General features: G+C 33.8%; 1 protein-coding gene across 4 annotated transcripts in view; it reads right to left on the bottom strand.

The window, feature by feature from the left end:
• The window catches only part of RAPGEF6 (Rap guanine nucleotide exchange factor 6), a 238,818-nt gene that overhangs the window by 65,236 nt on the left and 150,740 nt on the right, over positions 1–22,842 (bottom strand). For all 4 annotated transcript variants that reach the window (XM_044664679.1, XM_044664676.1, XM_044664678.1 and 1 more), the window contains exons 14-16: positions 14,839–15,039; positions 13,291–13,399; positions 7,127–7,370 (exon numbers count right to left, since the gene is read on the bottom strand). In XM_044664679.1, coding sequence (XP_044520614.1) covers positions 7,127–7,370; positions 13,291–13,399; positions 14,839–15,039 — 554 coding nt within the window. The remainder of the gene's footprint in view (positions 1–7,126; positions 7,371–13,290; positions 13,400–14,838; positions 15,040–22,842) is intronic.

Genomic DNA, 22,842 nt, shown 5'->3' with positions numbered 1-22,842 from the left:
TATTATGCTAGGATTTTTCATTTGTACTTTTTCTAGTTTTTTTAAGAGGTATGCCAAATTCATTGATCTACTCTTTATCTTTTTTATCGATAAACACATTTAGAGGTATAGTTTTCCCCTAAGTATTGCTTTGTTTGCATTCTACAAATTTTGATATGCTGACTCACTGTTGTCATTATCCTTAATGAAATAATTAACTATTTCTAGGATTTGCTCTTTGACCAACTCATTGTTTAGGATTAGAGTACTTAGTTTCAATTAATTTTTAAACTATGTTTCTAAGGCCCTTTATCAAATGTAATTTTTGCTACATGAGGGTCTGTAAAGGATGTGTTTAATATTTCTACTATTCTACATTTGGTTTTGAGATGCTTAATGTCCTAATACAAGACCAATTTTTGTGAAGGTACCATGTGCAACTGAGAAAAAGATAATATTCCCTTCTATTCTTATTCAGTTTTCTCTAGATGTCTATCATATCTAACTTTTTCTAAAATTTGCTATATCTCCTAACTTCTCTCATTCATTTAAAGGTTAGCTTTCTATTTCTGAGAGGGGTAAATTGAGGTTCGCTCACTAGTATAGTTCTACTATTTATTTTCTCCGACTGACATTTTCCTTAAGAATTTGAATGCTATGCCATTTGGTGCATATATGTTTAGAATGGTATTACTCCATTGTCTGTAATACCATTCAGCAAAATTATAGTTTCCTTAATTAATTATTTGAATTACATTTATTTTTGCTTTGTCCAAGATTACAATTATTGCCTCTCAGACCCTTCTAACTTCAATTGAAGCATTATAGTCCCTTATATTAACTCTGTGTATGTCTGCATTTCAAACGTGTTTCTTGTAAACAACATATTACTGGATTCTTATTTCTAATCCATTCTTAGGGATTCTGTTCTATGGGTGAACTTGGCCTATTCGCATTCACAATTATAACTACATATTTCCCTCCATTCTATTTTCTTCTATCTATTCTTCTTTCTCTCCATTTTTTTTACACAGTCCCTCCTATGTACTCTGTTTTACTTCTGAACCTCTCAATCCATTCTCCCCCTAAAACCTTTTCTAGTTTACTCTTAATCCCTTTCTTTCCTATATTCGTAATGGGTAAGACAGATTCCTATTCTCAACTGAATGTGAATATATATTCTTCCCTCTTTGAACAAGTTCAAATAAGAGTGAGGTTCAAATACTGTCTTATACCCATTTTCCTTGCACTTATCTTATTTTTTCCCCATTCTTCCTATACCTTCCCATTCTCCCAGTAAATCACTTCCATTCTTTTTTTGAGATCATCACAATTCACACTCCTGTCTTCTACATAGGGATGCCTTCTAGCTGACTGAATAATGATAAAGTTCTGAGTTACATCTTTCCCTATAGGGATGTAAAAAGTTTAATTTTATGAAGCTGTTTATTAATTCTTTTCATATTTATTCTTATTCTTCCCTCGATTCTTGTGTTTGAATATAAAATTTTCTAGTCAGCTCTCACTTTATCAAGACTTCTTGAAAGTTCTCTATTTCATTAATTGCCCATTATCCCACAACCACCCCAAAGAACTAGACTTAGTTTTCCTAGATAGGTTATTGTTTGAAGTAATCCTAGCTCCTTTGCATTGTATAATATCATTTTAAGCCCTCTGTTCCTTTAAGGTGGAAGCTGATAAATCTTGTGTGAACATGCTGCAGTTCTACAGTATCTGAAGTGTTTCTTTTTGAGCACTTACAATATTCTCTTCTTGATCTAGAAGTTTTGGAATTTGGCTATAATATTCCTGGGAGTTTTCATTTTGAGAACTCTTTCAGGAGATGACTGAAGGATTTTTTCTATTTTTATTTTGTCATCTGGTTCAAAAATATCTGGGCAGTTTTTCTTAATAATTTCACAAACAATGTCTAAGCTCTTTTTTTTCACTATGACATTCAGGTACTATGATAATTCTTACATAATTTCCCCTCAATCTATTTCCTGGTGTCAGATGGTTTTTTTGGACTAGATATTTCACTTTTTTTTTGTTATTTCTTTCATTCTTTTGACTTTGTTTTATTGTTTTCTGATGTGTCCTGAAGTCATTAGCTTCCATTTGACCAATTCTAATTTTTGAGGTATTCTTTTCTTTTCTTTTCTTTTCTTTTTCAAACCCTTAACTTCTGTTTAATGGTCCTAGGTGGAAGAGTAGTAAGGGTGGGCAATGGGGGTCAAGTGACTTGCCCAGGGCCACACAGCTGGGAAGTGTCTGAGGCCAGATTTGAACCTAGAACCTCCCTTCTGTGGGCCTGACTCTCAATCCACTGAGCTACCCAGCTACCCTCGAGGTGTTATTTTCTTGATGAGATTTTGCACTTCTTTTTCCTCTGGGTCAATTCTGCTTTTTTAAGGAGTTATTTTCTTCAATATTTTCTGTGCTACTTTTACTAAGCAGTTAATTCTCTTTTCATAATTTTCCCGCATTGCTCTCGTGATTCCTCAAATTTTACTTACCCTTTTTATTTGATTTTTTAAATCAAATTTTTTTCTTTTTAAAATATTTTTGGCTTTTCTAGAAATTCCTTTGGGATTTGTGACCTATCTGCATTTTTCTTTAAGGCTTTGCTCATAAATATTTTTATATCAGTGACATATTCTGAGTTTGGATCTTAAGCTTCTCTTGTTACCAGAATAATTATTTATGGTCATGTTCTTTTTGTTGTTGTTTTATGCTTATTTTTTAGTCTCTTTCTTGACTTTGAATGTTAGAATTGACCTCTGTTCCCCTCTGAGGGTAAAGAAATCACTGTGCCAGGGTTTCATGCTTTTTTTACCCTATTGTTTTCACAGCTAGTTCTGGGGATGTATAAGATTTTGTTGTTTCCAAGGTAGTATGACTCAGAGAGAGTCACTGCTCTCTTATTCTGCATTCTGGTCCTTATCTAGGCAGAGCCCCTACTCCCCTGAGTCCTCAGGCACTAGCACTCCTCTCTCTACCCTGGAATTGTTACCAGGAACTAAAGGCCCTGTTCTCACTTTCTGACCTGGAACTATGATCAAGACCTCTGGTCCCTTATAGCTTACAAGTATGCCTCTCTGTCCTAGAACTGTTATCCAGAACGGAGTAATGGTAACACAGCCCTTAGTCTTTAGTCCAGTACCTGTACAAGGAACTTTTGTAATCTCCTTTAAAATAATGTTTAATCTCTTTACCATCTCTGGATAGTGTGAGTTCACAGAACTATTACTGTTACTATTGACACCACCAGAGATTTCTAGGCCTACAGACGGTGATCCTACCAAGTTTTACTCCAGATCAGACTCCACTACAATATCACAGACTCCTGCTTTCAATCTCTTAAGCAGTCTTAGGTTGGAAAAATGTCTCAATCTGACTTTTTGTTGGCTATGTAGCTCCAGAACACAATTTGACATGTTATTTTAAAATTATCTGGAGGGGAATACTGGGAGAGTTCAGCTGGAATGTTCGGTCTACTCCACCATCTTGGTGTTTTTTTTTAAACTCAACATCTGTCTTGGAATCAACCATCTATATTTTTTCAAAGGCAAAAGAGTGGCAAAGGCTAGGCAACAGGTGTTAAGTGACTTGCTTAGGGTCATGCAACTAAGAAGTGTCTGTGGCCAAAATTGAACCCAGGACCTTTCATCTCTAGGCCTGGCTTTCAATTTACCAAACCACCTAGCTGCCTAGCAACCCCCATTCATGACTTTTCCCAAAAAAAAAAAAATTCAATGAAATGGTAGAGGCAGAAGCAAAAGTACATTGAGTAGGATGTGAAAAGATGCAGGCAATAAATTTGGACTCCTATTTGGAGAAATTTGTAAGCAAAAGAACAATAAGTCTAGCAATAGAAGAGAACAAAAAGTTTAGGATTAAGGAGATAAGAGCATGTTTGTGGGCAAATCTGCAGTTATCAAGGAATTAAAGATATAAGGAAAAATAAATTGATATATTAACAATTGGAAAGGTTAAGAAGGGATGTAATAAAGAATATATATATATATATTAAGATTGAAGTAGAGAAAAGAAATATGAGTAGGAGAAGGAAACAAATGAGTAGGAGAAGGAAAGTGGATAGTAATCGCTTCCACTTCATCTCCAAACATTTAAGCCTTAAAATTTGATTTAAATAAACAAGTAATTTTATATTACAATTTCAAAATGACTAAAGACTTTTAAACCTGTGTCAAATATGGAAGAATAGAACTGTAAGAAGTGCTTATTTCAACTTAGAAATACAGAAAGTTACTAAAATCATCTTCATGCTAAGTGGGTCAAAAGATTATGCCTGGCAAATTAGCACAACAACTTAAAAAAATATCAAATGCTATTCAACACAACATTTTATCAAGTGTGTATACATGTCCATAATACTAAAATATAAATATTAACAGGCAGAAATGGTCCCTGCCCTCAAAGAGCTTACATTCTAGTGAGAAGATACCAGATTACAAATAAATACAAAATAAGAAGTGGTGAAAGAATACTGTTAACTGTGGACTCAGGAAAATCTTTCTATAACAAGAGGCACCTAAGCTAGCAAGAAGGGAAATAAATCTAGAAATAGGACACACTGTGCAATAGATATGCGAATAAGAGACGGTATGCTGAACAACTATTAGGTCCATTTGTCTAAAATAAGAGTGGTGTAATATGAAATAAGTCTTGAAAAATAGGCTTAAAAAGATATTTTTATCAAAATGTTACTCTTTAGAAAAATCAACCTCTTATTGGAGTTGGTTTCATTATTCCTATAAAAGCAATAAACATCATTTCATCTTTCAGCATCAACATTAGGACAACTAAAACTCTGTAACAGAGCTACTATGGAGGTCAAAGAGGTAGAGGATTATTTATAGAACTCATTAATATTCTCAAAACCTATATAGTTAATACAAACTTTTATGCTTGGTAATTTTAACAAGGAAAGAGGATCAGGGAATCATAACAAAAACATGGGTAGAAGATATGGACTAGATTTGAGAAAAGGAAGAGAGACCTAAGACTGATATTAAGAAGACTCACAGCTAAATAGCATGATACTTTCTTCTAGTAGTGTTTAGAGAAGATATAATTATTTATTCTATCTCAACAGTCAAGAATGACTAGCTATTTGTGCTCTTTGTGGTGGCAAAAATTTGGAAAATGAGGAGGGATGCCCTTCGATTGGGGAATGGCTGAACAAAATGTGGTATTTGATGGTGATGGAATACTATTGTGCTCAAAGGAATAATGAACTGGAGGAATTCCATGTGAACTGGAAAGACCTCCAGGAACTGATATAGAGTGAAAGGAACAGAACCAAGAGAACATTGTACACAGAGATGGATACACTGTGCCACAACTGAATGTAATGGACTTCTCTACTAGCAGCAATGCAATGATCCAGGACAATTCTGAGCGACTTTTTTTTTTAAACCCTTCCATCTTGGAGTCAATACTGTATTGGCTCCAAGGCAGAAGAGTGGTAAGGGCTAGGCAATAGAGGTTAAGTGACTTGCCCAGGGTCACACAGGTAGGAAGCGTCTGAGGCCAGATTTTAAGCTAGGGCCTCCCATCTCAAGGCCTGGCTCTCAATCCACTGAGCCACCCAGCTTCCCACCTCAGGGACTTAAAAGAGAAAGAAAGCTATTCACATTCAAAGGAAGAACTATGGGAGTAGAAACACAGAAGAAAAACAACTGCTTGAACACATGGGTTGATGTGGATATGACTTGGGATATAGACTCTAAACTACCACCCCAATGCAACTATCAATAATATGGAAATAGGTCTTGATCAATGACACAAGTAAAACCCAGTGGAAATGCATGTTGGCTATGGAGGGGAGGTCGGGGTAGATGGAGAGGAAAGAAAGAACATGAATCATGTATCCATGGAAATTTTTTCTTAAAAAAAAGAAAGAATTGGTGAGAGATTGCATGAAAATACTTTAGCAGCTTTATGAAAGATGGTTTGAAATGAGGTTGGGAGATCAATTAGAAGGCTACTGTAAATAGACTAAGTAAGATATGATGATGGCTTAAACTGCAGTGAAGGTTCGTTGAGAGGAGAGAAGTTAAATGTACAAAAGATATGAAAGTAGAAAAGAAAGTAAAAAAGAAAAGAAAACAACTGATTAGATATGTATGGAAAGTAAGAATTAGGTGTTGAATATGACATTGAGTTTGCAACTATGGGTAACTGAAAGGATGATGCTGCCTTCAAAAGTAAAAGGTAAAAGAGGAAGAGACTTAAGGAGAAAGATAAGAAGTTCTATTTTGGACATGTTGAGCTTGAAATGCTTAAGGGACATCACAAATTATGTGGTGCTTTCAATGACCCTAAGCTATTTGCCAAAACAAAAAACACATCATTTCAATAAATGTGATAATGATAGTGATAATGTTGATTTTGGAACATCATAGATTCAAAAGAACCAAAATTGTGGGTGCCCTAAATAGCGATGAAGAAGTCCAGAATAGGCGGAAATAGGCTGCATCTTATTTTTAATATAATCTCTTTTGCATAAGGATACTTCTGAAGAAATTAAAAGTGGAAAAGTAAAGAACTGGTCATGTAGTAAGGAATAATAAATGAAAAACTATAATGTTTTATACTCCAAGAATGTTGGGGAGGGGGGGCGGCAGGAACTAGATAAAAGGTAGGCAGGACATAGATTTCTGCAGAAGGTCTAAGAAACAAGATGTAAAAAGAATGGCACAAGACGAAGTGTGATCTACAGCAACAGAAAGAATAACCACACAGATGCAAGATCATAAAACATCTTCAGAAAATAAAAAATTTATAAGAACATACTTTTGTACAGTTTTTCCATTACTTTATCAATGTATAGTTTAAATTCTATAAATATATCCAAGAATTTTGGTGCAATGAACACTTTTAAAAACGGAAAATAAGTTCTGTAAGACACTATTAATAGGACTGAGTTGGCAAAAATAGTCTAAAAAAGTGATGTAAATAAAAATACATGTGATAAGATTCAAATACTACAAATAAGCACATGCAAAAGGATAGAAGATACGTAAAGTATTCACAAAATAATTCCAGTAAAAATGGTGGATTTTTTTAAAATTCTAAGTATTATCATCATGAAAATTACAATTTAAACATCATTACTTACCTGAATAATTTGGGAGGCAAGATGCTAAATCGTGTTTTATCCAAAATTTTCCTTATTTTGTTTCTCCCACCTGAAACAGTGTTTGCTTTAATTTTTTTGTTTCCTTTCTCCTGTGGAAATATCTGTTCCATATCTCCAGGCATATCAGGAATTGAGTAGCGATTACTTTTCTTCTCAGCAATTTTAGGAATATGAGGAACACCATTTTTTTCTTGCTTTGTCCTACTAATTAATTCTTTAAACACTGGGGAGAAGAAAAGTAAGAGAAGTCACAATTTTTTTCTTACCAGAAAACTCTTCCCATGAGTAACAAAGAAAATCTAAGGCCAGTATTTGAAAAATTAATATAAATCAACTTAGCTTTTTTTCCTATTTTTCCTTTTACTCATCATCATCATCATAATAATAAAAAAATGAATTTACATCACCCATCTTCCATAACTGGCATTTACATATCACTTTAAAGGTAACAAAACATTTTTCCATGTAGTATGTATTTCATTTGACCTTCGCAAAAATCTATAATGTAAATGTTAATTATTTCCACTTTATAGATGAGAAAAGTGATATCAGGAGGTGATTTATCAAAGGTTACATATCTGTTAAGTCAGGCAGAATTAGAATTAGTCTTTCTGATTCTAAAATAGCCAAATGTTTTCTAGAAGGGATTTGTGCAAATGATAATCATCAATCACACAGTGAGACAGGAAAAGAGATGGTTCTTTAGCTATCATTAATAGAACTCTATTCAATATAAAAAGTCACATAATTTAAAAAAACAGCAAATTATATTTTTCCCAACTATGTATGGTGAAGAATTCTAAACCAGATTTTGGACAGAAGATTAAAAATCACAAAGAATCAATAAATGTATATTAAGTGCCTACTATGTATCATGAAATGAGAGATGATGGGGGTAGAAACACAAGGGATATTGACAGGGAGGTTACAATTTCAATGACATAAAAATTTTAAAACCTTTCCACAAATACAACCTCAATGCAGGCAGACTATGTAAGAATATATTCTTACAAAGAGAAAAATCTTTGTATCAAACATCTCTGATATAAGTCTTGACATTCAAAAAGCTAAGACCAATTGATATAAATCTAAGAGAAAAGTAATTTCCAAGTACACAGGTAGTCAAAGGATATGAGAAAACACTTTTTTAAAAAACTAAAACCTATCTAAAACCACATGACAAAGTGTTCAAAATTACTAAGATATGCAAATCAAAATAATCATTACATTGAGGCTATGAAATATGAGAAAAGTTAATCCTTAGCAAGATGTGGAAAGTCAGCACTAACTCATTCCTAGAAAAATAATGAAGAACATCCACTATGGGCAAAAAAATTCATGTTCTTCAAAATAGTAATCCTGCTACTAGATTTATAGCTGAAAAAGATCTAACATGTAGAGGGAAAAATCTTACATGTACCAAAATTTTCATGGCAGTATGATTTGTTAACAATAAAAAACCTGGAAAAAGAAGAAAAAAATGAACAACTAAAGAGAGTCAAGGTATCATAAAGGAGTGTGGAACAATGTACATACTGTCAGATTCAGGTGATGCATTAGTTGGTTTTAAATGCTTTCTTTTTCCTTTCTCCTCTGTATTCTTTGTTATAATAAATGGCTTAATGGGGAAAGGATATGAAGGAGAGAAAAATAATTCTAATATATTTTTAAAAGTTAAAAATTAGAAGGGTCAACATCTGAAATAGTGGTTGGTAATCAAAATGTTAAGTGGGGAGGTGAGGAAAGACTTCCATTCCAATATGTGACATTACTAATATACTGAATTATACTTTTTTGAAATATGCCTTGGACTAGAAAATGTCCATACTACATGCCAAAAAGAACTTACTGGCTTTCTTCAAATTCATATTTAAGGTAACTGCAAAGATTGTATGACTATGCTAAATTCATTTAAAGCTAATAATCTAGACATTATTTCTGTAGCCTTAATATATCGAGCTAAAATTCAATTGGGAGTTTTTCTTTCCTGATCCCCATTTAATTTCAGTGCCCTCCCTTTATGCACTACTTCAAATTTATCTTGCATATACTTTGTTTACATAGTTGCTTGCATTAGACTGTGATCTTTTTAAGATCAGGGATAGTCTTACCATTATTTATGTCCTCAGAGCTTACAATAGGGTCTAGCAAAAGGCAAATATTTAATAAATATTTACTGACTGACCACTAGTAGGGAAGTGACATAGTCAGAACTGTGCTTAATAAGGAAAACATTTTAGCAACTTTGGATGAAGTAGAGGAGAGAGAGACTTAATAAAAGATCAATTAGGAAGCCACTGTAAACATCAGGGAAAGGCAATAAGGATCTAAACTAAAGTAGTACTTATCTGAATAGAGATGAATTGGATGCTAGACACAGAAGTAGAAATGGTAAGATCAACAAAGTAGCTAAATATGTGGGTTGAGGGAGAATGAGTGCTGAGAACAGTGCAGAGGTAATGAAACTGAAAGAATGAAATAATAGTGGTGTCTACATGAGTTGTTTTATACTTCTTGAGTTTGAGATTTGTCCAAGACCTGAACTTTGAAATGTCATATGAGACTGGTTCACAGGAAGAAAAACTGGAACTAGATATATAGATATGTGTGTCATCTACTTAGAGATGATAATTAAACCTATGGATGTTGATGAGGTCACCAAGGAAGAATATGTAGAAAGAAAAGAGAAGATGACCCAAGGCCAGATTCTTAGGATACACTACAATTATGGGAAGTGATCTGGATACTGAACCAGACAAAAAGAATATAAGGGAGTGGTAAGATGGGTAGGAGAGCCAGGATAAAGTATTGTCAAAAAGCCTAGAAATGAAAGAGTGGTCACTAATGCCATATGCTTTAGATAATTAAAAAAAAAAACCTCACACCAAGGGAAAAAACCATCATATTTGGCACTTAAGGATTAATAACTGAAAAGAAGAGTTTCAATTGAGTGATGACATCAGAAGCCAGACTCCTGGCTTGATTGCAGGAGTGAGTTATGTGGAATTTTAACCCTGTCTAAAACTTTAAGCATTTGTGAACATGTCAAAATGGCTCTAGGCAAATTATTTATCCTGTTTCCCTCTCTGCAGGATGAGAAAGTTTCATGAGATAAATTCTAATGCTTCTTCCAACTCTGACATTCTTTGAATTTAATACACATAAGCATAACTTTTAAATGTTTTACATTTCTGACCCAAATCCTAAAGATATGATCATGCATTCTTCATTATTTTTAGTTAATATTTGAGTAATTAAGTGTGAGATCAAATAAAAGAAATTAAAAGTATGCTTTTGTTCACTTATCTTCAAATGAATGGCATGTTCCATGATATGAATGGAAATAATTTATGTAGACATTTTAAACTATATAAAGAAGAGAACATTATGCCCAGAAACTGATACACTGTGGTGCAGTCAAATGTGATGGAATTCTCTACTAGCAGTGATGCAATGATCCAGGACAATTCTGAGGGACTTATGAGAGAGAACACTATCCACGTTTAGGGGAGGAACCGTGGGAGTAGAGGCATAGAGGAGGAACAACTGCTTGAAACACATGTGTTTGATGGGGATATGATTGAGGATGTAGACTCTGGATAATCGCCCTAGTGCAATTATCAATGGCATGGAGATGGATCTTGATCAATGATACATGTGAAACCCAGTGGAATTGCGTGTCAGCTCTGGGGGAAGGGGACGGTTTGGAGAGGAGGGAACATGAGTCATGTGGCCGTGGAGGGATGTTCTAAATTGATTAATTGAATAGAACTTTTCAAAAATAAAAAAAAACTATATAAAGTACATGTAATTGGAAAATCATTTGGTAGAAATTAGGTACAGACCAATATCTTACACCATTCATAAGATCAAAATAGATATATGACACAGACATAAAAGGAGATTTTTAACTATGACATTTATGAATAGGAGAGGAATTTATGAATAAACCAGAGATGTAAGTAAAAGTAAAACTGTGACATGTGAAATGGATAATTTTTATTACATTAAATTAAAAAGAGGCTGTACAAATAAAACTAGTATAGCCAAAATTAGAAAGAAAGCAGAAAACTGAGGAAAAAATTTATATATAATTTCTCAGATTGAAGGCTGATATCTAAAATATAGAAAACTCTATATAATAAGAATAGGAGCCATCCCCATATGATAAAATCAAAAGATCAAAGCAAAAATTGTTTTGGGATTAAGAAATCAAAGCTATATAAAGTATATGGAAAAAAAGGTTCTAAATCAATATCAACTAGAGAAATGCACATCAAAATAACTCTGACATATCATCTCACATCTATCAGACTGGCTAAAATGATAAAAGGGGGAAATGACAAATTTTGGGAGAGAGGATGTAGAAATATAGGGACATAAATACTGTTAATGGAATTGTGAAATGATCTAACCGTTTTGGAGAGCAATTTGGAATGATGCTCAGAGAGTTATAAAACTGTATACCTTAGAACCAACAATACCATTGGTAGATCTACTTCCCAAGGAGATTAAATAAAAACATAAAGAATCTATATGCCTCAAAATATTTATATCACTTCTCTTTATGGTAGCAAAGAATGTAAATTGAGAGGATATCCAACAACTGAGGAATGGCTGAACAAATTGTGGTATATAATTGTGATGGAATATTACTGTTCCATAAGAAATATTGAGATTTATTTTTTTTAAACTTTCGAAGACCTACACGAAATAATGAAGAGTGAAATGAGTATAACCAAGAAAAAATTATGTACAGCTACCAAATTAATATCTGAAGAATGTCTTGTGAATGTCCTCCTCCAGAGAAAGAACTTATAAATAGAAACACAAAGCTATAGTTTATACACACACACACACACACACACACACACACACACACACACACACACATCTTTTTTGTTGGGTGATACTTTCTATGCTGTAGGGAGAGAAAGGAAGGATTTAAATAGGTGAGAAAAAAATCTATTTAAAATTTTCAATTTAATTTAAAGAGTACTGGGGTGGGGAAAGGGAGAAGAAATATGCTTGATTGTATTCTGATGCAACAGATAGAGCAGTGTAGTACACAAAAGTCATGGATGTGAGATAATCTAGTTTTCAGAACCAGCTCTATGTATGCCTTACATATGTATACATTTTACCTCTATTTTTTTCCACATCAGGAATAAAATATTCCCTATAAATCCTATGAAAGTAAAGCCAATGCTCTAAAGATCATTTCTCTTCTCTTCTCTTTTTTAAATGATAAACTTGGAAATAGAAAGATTTTATGAGAGAAGAAAGAGAAAATAGGATAGCATATGGGCCAAGGACAGATTCCTGGCAAACTCTACTACAGACACCCCTCCACATCAATATCATAAATAAGCACTTTTTCGGTTAAGTCATTGAGATAGTTCCAAAACTTCCCATTTTCTAGCCCATAGCTCTTTATCTTTTCCAAAGAGATAGAATGAAAAACTAAAGTTGTGCTGAAATCTCAGAATAATACATCAAATATTTTCTTGATCTAATGGACATAACTTGGTCAAAAAAGAAAAAGAGGTAGGTTCATGGTGACCACCACTTTCCTATCTAGATGTTCAAAATGTCATCTCTTAATGCAGTCTAGGAATTTTATGAGGCATAAAAATCAAAATTACTCATTTGCCAACTTTCATCTTTTCCCTTTCCTGAAAATCAAGATATTTCACACAAGTCCTATATGATTCTTATTCTTCACAATTGTTCTAGGATCACTCAGGAATCAATCACACAGTGGCTCAGATACAAACTCTTTTAGAATCTGTGGAAATAGAGTATTCTAAGGCCTGGTGACTAAATCTCACAGGGGAGTATGTCCAAGTACTCTCTTGGTATTTCCTTTCTTATCCTAGGTTTTTGATTCCTATTAATACTACTTTTGCTTTGTCATTTGTATTCTAAGGATTATACTCCTAGGCAGATAAAGTAGAAGGCATTACCTTTTCTCTGCCATCTGATATGTTCTCTGCCACCCTGATTATTCCACTTAGATCCAACAGAGGTTCAATTCCTTCTTTAATTCTCCTTTTTTTTTCAAAAATACTTTTTTAAAAGCCCACCCTCTTCTTTCCACTGAGAAATGTTTTCAGAGAAGTTCCTTATGATACAAAACTCACCAAAGATGTTGGTCTTTATAGTGAGAGAAAGATGGGTATTATTCTTTAATATTTCAAGAGCCTTCCCCAGTGTAATGTTCTCAAAATTTTGTCCATTAACTTCCATTATCTTAAAGGAAAAACAATATTTTAGTAATCAAATAAAAAGAAAACTGCATTAATAGATGCTAATAATCCTAAGTTTTTGCAGCAAGCATAATAAACTTCATCAATGTACATTTCTGTTAACATATGAGAGAGCAAGAATACACAATGGATGGAGTATTGAATCTGGAATTAGGAAAATTTGAATTCAAATAGAGTCTCAGAAATGTACTAGCTGTCTTTCTCAACCTGTTTGCATCAGTATCCTCAACAATAAAACGAAAAGTAACAAAAGCACCTACATCACAAGGGTGTTGTGAAAATAAAATGAGAGCTACCTGTAAAGTGCTTTAAAAAATACTTCAGAATATAAATCATAAGAGGCAGCTGGGTAGCTCAGTCGATTGAGAGCCAGGCCTAGAGACGGGAGGTCCTAGGTTCAAATCTGGCCTCAGACACTTCCCAGCTGTGTGATCCTGGGCAAGTCACTTGACCCCCATTGCCTACCTTTACCACTCTTCTACCTTGGAGCCAATACATAGTATTTACTCCAAGACGGAAGGTAAGGGTTTAAAAAAAATATATAAATCATATTATTAAGTCAAAGAAATAATTAAACATACCAAAATATTTGAAAGAGTTATAATGGATTTAAAAGTAATATTAACCTCATTTGAAACCTTACCTCAGACTCTTCCTAGCTAATGAGCCTGAGAGATATTCAACTTTTCCCAGCTTCCATTTTCTCATAATTTAAAGGAAGAGAATAGTACCTTGACAAACAGGGTCATTATTAGAGCCAAATGAAATAATTTATGTAAAAAGCTTTAGAAAAGTGATTACCTCTGTTATTGTAACTGAAGAGAAATATGTAATTTAGTTCTAGCTTACTCCAAAGGAGCATCAGTGCTATATATCATATATAGCAAGTGAATGGATCATATAAGGCCTCCCTCTTCTGCTTCTTCAAGTGGCTACAATCTTTATGGATAACTGGCACTAAAGGAAGTGTCTGTGATTCTAAACAGAATTGAGCCTCATAATACTGCTACCACAAGACAAACCACTGAGTTTGTACTGCCATTCTATTGCAACAGCTGGCTAAATAACATTCTTTAAAATATAAAATTGTCATTCTTTTGAAAGGCTGCTAAAATTTTACAGACTGACTAAACCTTTTTAAGGGAGAGGGAGAGAGGGAGAGAGAGAGAGAGGGAGGAAGAGAGAGAGAGAGAGAGAGAGAGAGAGAGAGAGAGAGAGAGAGAGAGAGAGGGAGAGGGAGGGAGGGGAAGGAAGGATCAAGGAAGTGATCAAGCAATGTCAGAGATCATCTGAGCCAAAGATACTCTTTGCCAACATATGCAAAAATTATTTGAGATAAAAGTAACTTCACAAAATATGTATTATGCTTACACAAAAATGTTTTAAGATTTTTGTTACTGGAAAAATTATAATTTTTTTTACCTGGTCCCCACGTTTAAGTCCAGCTTCAGCAGCTTTGCTGCCTGGTTCTACTCCTTCCACAAAAATACCAAACCCCTCACTTCCTCCACTTAGGCTGAAAAAAAGTGGTGACTCCCGGGAAGTCTTCTGCAAAAGAATTTGCCTCCATTTAGCCTTTGCAGCACAGGCAATATTTAATAAACGGAGATGCCCCTTCATTTTCTGTAAATAAAAAGAGAAAACTGCCTATATTTTTCATTTAAAACATGAAGAGGTTGTATGGTTCAATATTTGATCATTATGTATTACTTTGCCACCAGATAACTGTTTCAGATGAAAAGGTACCCCCTCCTACTTCCCTAAGAAAATAGTTTTGTTCCTATCCCTTTCCATTTTTTTCTAAAAGACTGCCATTCTCCTTGTTCTCCCATGTTCAGTCTTTCCCTAGCTACTGGCTGCTTCCTTGCTGCCTCAGAACACAATGCATTGAAAAGGTGCAAAAATATGTACAATGTACAACATTTAGTGGAACTCTCAACTCCAAAAAAGGTAAGCTGAAAATATTCTCTCATATCTCTTCTTTTATAATTTTGCTATAGTTTTTGGATTTTTTTGTGTGGTTGTTCTTTCCATTTTCATTATCTGCAGTTGCATATATTTTTATATCCTGTTTATTTCATGCTACTTTCCAAAATAGTTGTATAATTTCACAGCTCCACCAAAGAGGGATCCACCTTGATTTCTTATTTGGTTAAGAATGCATAACCTACCCATAGCTGTAATAAGTATAGTATCTGCTTCTCTTTGCATTTTTATCATACAATCTTTTAATATTAAAGTCACAGATTTACTTAGAAAGTATTGTGGGATATAGTATATGGTGTTGGTCCAAGATTACACTTATTTATTGGAAAAGGTTCCAGTGTATCACTGTTGCATATGATATCTACTTTTGATTTTAGATAGATGATTTGTCTTATACTAAAATTTTAATATTTTTTGCACATTTTGTAGAAATTTTAGCATAAGTGTTATACTTGTTGCATCTACTGAAACAATCATACATTTTGGTTTTAACTCTATACTTTCCATCAGCAAATGTGTTTGGTTTCTGCTTTCCAGAACGTCATGTTCCACTCAAAATAAGCTGATCACCAGAAAGAATTGACAGAATGTTGTTTAAAATTTTAAATCAATATTCATTAAAAATTGTTGTATAGTTTTGCTTTTATTTTTACTCTTCCTTGTTTTAGTTAATAAATGTCTCGTTAATATGTCTCGTAAAAGGATTTTTGGAAATGTCTTTCTCAATTTTTTAGAATAATCTGTAAACAAGAGGTACTAACTGTTCTAGCAAAATTTGGTAAAAATTTCCCATGAAACCATAAGACCAAGTTTGCTTTTTTTTTCTTTTGTAGTTCCTTATAAATTAATTCTATCTCCTTTTTAAAAAATGGCTTAAAATCCCTATTTGGTTTGGTTTTTTTGTTTTTGTTTTTTTCAGAGTGGTTATTTTACATTTTTAAAGGTATTCCTTTTATTAGCATGCAACTCTGCATGTGTTCTGGGGTTTTGTTTGTTTGTCTGTTTCTTCTGGTTTGGTTGTGTTTTAACCTGGCTTATTTGATATATTATTGATTTGACTTTCAGCTATTTTTAATCATACTAACTAAAGGTTTACCAATTTGATTACTGTTTTCAAAGAACCAGATTTTAGCTTTATCATTTGTATGGATTTCCAGGTTCCCAGTTTACCTATTTCTCCTCTAATTTTTTGTATCTCCTTTGTGTTTACATTAAGCTTATTTGTTCTATCATTTTCTTTCACATATTAACTATTTCTATTATTCGTTCTTTGATTCAACTAATGAATTGCTAATTATTTCTAATTAGTAATCACTAATGAGTAATTTAGGATTTCAGTATTAAAGTCCCCATTTGGGTCTGTCTTTTTTTTTTGTCCTTGAAACAATAAATATTTTCATTACATTATGGTATGTAAAGAATATATTTACAACTTCTTATTTTCTACATTTTTGTTTGTATTATCTCTCTGTGCCCTATTATATGGTCAAATTTTGGAAAAGTTCCATGTTATGCTGAGAAATGTTTATTCTTTTAAAGTCCTATCCAGAAAATATTCTAAATCTCTTTGCTCTAGTTTCTACAGCATTTTGTTCAGTTCTTCATTTTTCCTTCCATTTATCTTTGTTAGACTTTTCCAAAACTGAGACCAAAAATATTCCTGTTAATATTGTATAATATTCTTATAACGTTTCATTTATGAGTTTGGATACTTAGGCATGAGGAACACAGAAGTTTATTACTAATATTAATGTAATGTTCTTTTTCAGCTTAAGTTTCCTTTTCTCTTTTTTGAATAATTGCTTTGTCAGTTGGTATGGTTACAACTCCTGCTTTTTTGGACCCACTGGGATACATAACAATTTTTTCCCATTCCTTTAGTTTTATTTGGTATATCTCTTTATTTTTTTAATGTTTCATGTAAGTAACAGATTGTGGTATTCTGTTTTCTTATTCAATCTATCACTTAAAATTTTTGTTGGACTGTATAATCCATTTACATTTAAAGTTATAAAGAGATTTATATTTTTCTCCATTTGTCACATTTGGCAATCAGTTTTCTGTGTCTGGAACTTCTAGGCAATTTTGTATTATTTCTTGCAATATAATGTTCATGTTTTTTACTTGTCTTATTCTTCTATAAGACCTATCATCTTGGGGGGCAGCTGGGTGGCTCAGTGGATTGAGAGACAGGCGCCGGGAGGTCCTGGGTTCAAATATGGCCTCAGATACTTTCTAGCTATATGACCCTGGGCTTAACCCCAGGGCCACTTAACCCCCATTGCCTACCCTTACCACTCTTCTGCCTTAGAACCAATACTCAGTATTGATTCTAAGGTAGAAGGTAAGGGTTTAAAAAAAAAAAAAAAGACCTACCATCCTTTGATTGTTTCTATGCATACTAGTATATCTTTTGGATGAATATTTTACTTGAATAAAAAAGGTTTTAATTTTTTTCTTTAAATGCCATTATTTGTTGTTGTTTCTATTGTTCTAAATTGTCCTTCACTTCTGGGTATTTATTTGCATTCCCCAATCACTAGTCCTCTCCTTTGTTTTTTCAGTAAGACATGCAATTACAGACTCAAATTTTTCTACTCAGAATTATTTCTGTTGTGCAAGCCTCAAATTTTGCACCAGCAATTCTCATTTCTTTTACATAACTTAGGAATAACATTTTGTGTTGTTCCAAGCTCTTCTAAAAATCCATAGGGTCTTCTGCTTCAGGTATTCAGGTATCATTTGTCTTTATTTTGCAGCATTTATTCACAGATGCCTGAACTAGTTTACTATATTTGGAGACCTATTTCCTTTTGCTGTTCATATCTTCCATATTGGTTTATCTGCATATTGCTCAATGTCTTTGAGTTTTCTTCCTCCTGAGATCTTTAGGGCAAACTCTATTGCTCACTTTCTGACTCTTGTTTTTAGGTATTTTCCCTTGGAACTTGATCTCAAAGTGTCTCAGTTTCCTCCCGTGTTGGACAATTCATGGTTACCAAATTAGGTCTCTAACCCCTGAATTTTGGGGGAAAGAACTGGTACCAGCTCAATGCTAGGTTCCTTCTCTCAAGTTTAATGCAGTGTCGCACAATGCCCTGCTCTTGTTCCCTCTCTTCTTCAGTTCTCTGGTCCAGTGGTACAAAGCACCACCATGGTATTGCTATCACAGTCAAATTTCTGCCCTTTGGAGTTGGTATCTTCATAACACTGGGAAAAGATAGATTCAGGATGTTCTGTCGAGCTTTCTACTAACCCCAGACATATCCTGCCCAATTATCTGTTCCTACACATTCCTACCGACCTCTTGATTTCTTTGCTCTACTCAGAGCTCCTTAATGCATATTACATAATGCTCAAAAAAATTCTGCAATTTAGAGCTTAGATCTCCAGGCACTTTTAGGTTGGGTTAGGAGAGTATGTGAGGTATGGAGTTACTTCAAGTCCATGGATTGAGTCAGTTACTATAGTGCTGTTGGAATGCCAGTAAGCAATGAGGGAGGGGATGCAGAGAAAACCAGAATAACATCAGTTTGTATAATTTTTACTTTCCTTTGGGTTCTTTTTGCCCTAGAACATGGAGACAGCTATTAGTGTATAGTTTCTTCTTTGGAGGTCATGAGGATCAGAGAAAATGTCTTCCATCTTATTAATCATATGACCTATAATGTCACTGAATTTCTAACTGCCAAATCTATAGCCTTTTCTCCATTATCCTCCTTTCTGACTTCCTAACTTTTCCTTATTCACATAATTCAAAAGTCTCCATCTCCTTATATCCTACAGCCTTGGTATTGGCAATCATCCTCTTCAACTTGATACTATTTTGTTCTAAGCTTTCATGACACATTTTCTCTTCTAGTTCCTCTTTTACCCACTCTTTCTCTGTCTCCTTTGCTGGATCTTCATTCAGGTCATACCCAGTAACTGCATATCCCACAAAGCTGTGTCCTGGGCCCTCTTTTATCCTTCTATACCACTTCACTTGGTGACCATATGAACTCCCGTGGATTCAACTATTTCTATTTTGATTCTCAGATCTATGTACTCATCCTTAACCTCTCTCCTGATTTCCAGTCTCATATTTTCATCTGCTAGACATACTAAACTGCATATCTTGTAGACATCTTAAATTCAATATGCGTAAAACTGAACTCATTGTCTTTCCCCTCTAACCCTCTTTTCCCAACTTTCCTAATATGTCAAAGACAATCACCAATCTTCCTGTTACCCAGGTCCACAACTTTAACTCCTCAATATATATAAATCACCTCCCTCCATAAACTCCGGTGGGTTCCTATTCTCTCCAAATCACATATAAAATGTTTCTCCTTAGCTTTTAAATAAAGTCCTTCACAATATGGCTTCTTCCTATCTTTCCAGCCTGCTTACACTTCACACAAACATTTCCCACACTTCCACCAGCCCTGTTGTGTACTCCTAATCCACCTCCACAGGCATATTCTCTATTCCTCACACAAGATACTACTCCATGTGTATCTTTTGAGTGCATATCCCCCATATTTGATATGTTCTCTCTCTGGGCTTCTCTGTCTGGTCTCCTTCAATACTTACTTTCTTCCCTGGACTCCTTTAAATATAACCTTCTGCAAGAGTTCCACTTTTGGGTCTTCTTATTGAGATTATATCTTCTAAAGCTTGTAACTCCAAAACTAAGCACAATATTTGACACACTGTAAAATATTAGCAAATGCTAGGTGTCTCATTGTCTGACATAATAAAAGAAGCAAAATTATGCTTAAGAATAAATGGAGGGCAGCTGGGTAGCTCAATGGAGTGAGAGTCAGGCCTAGAGACAGGAGGTCCTAGGTTCAAAACCCGGCCTCAGCCACTTCCTAGCTGTGTGACCCTGGGCAAGTCACTTGACCCCCATTGCCCACCCTTACCAATCTTCCACCTATGAGACAATACACCGAAGTACAAGGGTTTAAAAAAAAAAAAGAATAAATGGAGATGAAGACTTCTGAATTATAAGAACAAGGAGATAGAGCAGACCCTGTCTCTGATCTTCACAACTCTTCAAACCTCTCCAAAATAGAAATAATACGCAATTGATACAGCAACACTTCAACTGCCTCCTCTATGTCCAGATATCAGGAAGAAAATTCAAAGTCCTTGAATATGAACATATATGAACTCTAGAAAAGAAAGTAACAACAAAAAGAAATATGACCTCAAATCTAGTAAACAAATTCAGCCAGCTATGAATGCTGCAAAATAAAGGAAAATGATCCAATAATTGATAAGAAAGAGGACCCTGTAAAATTTGAGGAAAATATGGAAATACAATATAGTATTTCCTGAAAATGAGAATTGTGAAAGTAGTATTTATGTCCTGCACAGAAAAAATTATAAGCAGCATACAAAAACTTGAATCTACAATGGTAATTCTTACCAAAGAATCAAAATACAGAACAACAAGTTGGGAATATAAATAAACAGAAGTGAAAGATTAATTCAGAAGAGGAGAAGCAAAAACTAAGAACATTAGCTCTCTTTGTAAACAAAACAAAAAGATCTTGAAGGAAGGATACACAGAGACAACTTAAGAATCATAGGTCTCCCAGAAGAATATGACAAAGCAAAAAAAAAAGAAAAATTGATGTAACAGAAGAGAGCTGACCAGAACTTCTAGATATAGAAAATAAAATTCCAATTGAAAGAATTCATAGATTTATTCTAGAAAATATATAAAAAACCCAAGGCTACAAACTTCAAAAGACACATAGTGGTTTAATTCAATGATTCAATTCAGAAACAAATTCTGAAGGTCATCAGAGAAATACAAAGGAAAGTAAATTCAAATAATGCAAGAATAATTTGACACCCACTGGGAAAAAAAGAGGAGTAGAAGGAATAATAGGCCAAGAATCAAGGGCTAGCAATGAGGGGAAAGTGATTTCTGAAGTCTCAGAAAGAGAAGAACTTGCAAGGGAGTAGATAAGGAGGCGGAAGGAAAGATTTTTAAAAAGGAAGAAACAAGACCTAACTTGGAGATGGAATGGGGTTCCAATGAATGCTCCTGTGAGTGAAGAAAACTGGTTGTAAAGAGATAAGGGCTGGATGAATACAGGAATATTTGGTACTTTAAAAGTCTACCTGTCCAGGGCAAGGGTGTTAGACAACCTGGGGCAATCACATCTTAAGAAGGAGGAGAGCAGGACAGGAGAATTTCCAGGCAAATGTAGAAAAAAGAGTGAACAAGACAGGATATAGATCACTGGTGAGCTGAATAATCAGAGACGTAGATTAGGCTGGACTCTAACATGAGAAAGTATAATCTTAAATAACAGCAATAATGCCACTGTTCTGAAAATGAGGTTAGCCCTATAAAGCAATTGCTAGAAACTGCATGTAGGGAAAAGCCTACAATGGATACCTGGGAAGTTTTGATAGCATGAAGGATATGGCAGAAAGAGAGAGATTACAGGAATCATGTATCAGAGAATAAAGTTATAGAATAAACAGAATAGGTGAAAAATAGAGAGTAAGAGAAATATCTTTGGAAAGTACAAAAAATGAAATTTAAAAACTAATAAGACTAGCTGTAGGGGAAGAAAGGGAGAACATTGAAGAACAAGATGAAGGTTGAGGAGAGGAAAGCCAGTGAATAAAAAAATAATTAAAGGAACTAAAGGAAAATAATAGTGTTTGCAGTAGAAAAGAACTTCAAGCTGAAAATCTTCTGCACAGACAACATTATTACATCCAGCATAAGAAAAGAAGTGGTAAAATGAGACAAAAAACTTTATGTATTAAATTTCTCTGATATCAAGGGTATAAAAACAATTTATAGGTATATAGATATATAACTAATAGCACTCAACTATAGAAAAAAGATCAAAGGATAGGAACAAACAGTTCTCAAAACATTCACAACCACATGAAAAAATGTTCTAATCACTGATAATAACAGTCACGATGGAAATCCACCCTTGAAAATTGACAAAAAAGACAAAAAATGGCAAAAAGTAAATTTTGGAGGGACTGTAGAAGAAATATGCACTAATATATCATTGGTTCAGCTGTAAAATAGTACAATCATTTTGAAAAGCAGTTTGAAATTATATAGTGACTAAAATGGCCTATACTATGAACCTCATAATTGAATTTCTATTCCAAGGAAGCCATTAATTAGGAAAAAGAAACATACACTCCAAAATTTATAATTTTTTTTGTGATAACTAATAATTGGAAACAAGTACACACTCATCAATTGGAAAATGGCTAAACAAACTGTAATACATAAGGGTAATGAGATATTACTAAGCTATAAGAAATAATGTGTGGTGAATATAAAGAAACATAGGATAATCGTTTTGAACTTATAAAGAGTAAATACAGCCAAATATAAAGAGTAACAATAACAATAGAAATGGAAAGAATAATAACACGCAAAAAAATCAAAATAAATGTTAT

Source organism: Gracilinanus agilis, chromosome 2 (genome assembly GCF_016433145.1).
Source record: "Gracilinanus agilis isolate LMUSP501 chromosome 2, AgileGrace, whole genome shotgun sequence".
In the NCBI taxonomy this organism is placed as follows: Eukaryota; Metazoa; Chordata; class Mammalia; order Didelphimorphia; family Didelphidae; genus Gracilinanus; species Gracilinanus agilis.
The sequence above is the reverse complement of the archived record's forward strand: the minus strand, read 5'-3'. Positions and strand labels throughout refer to the sequence as shown.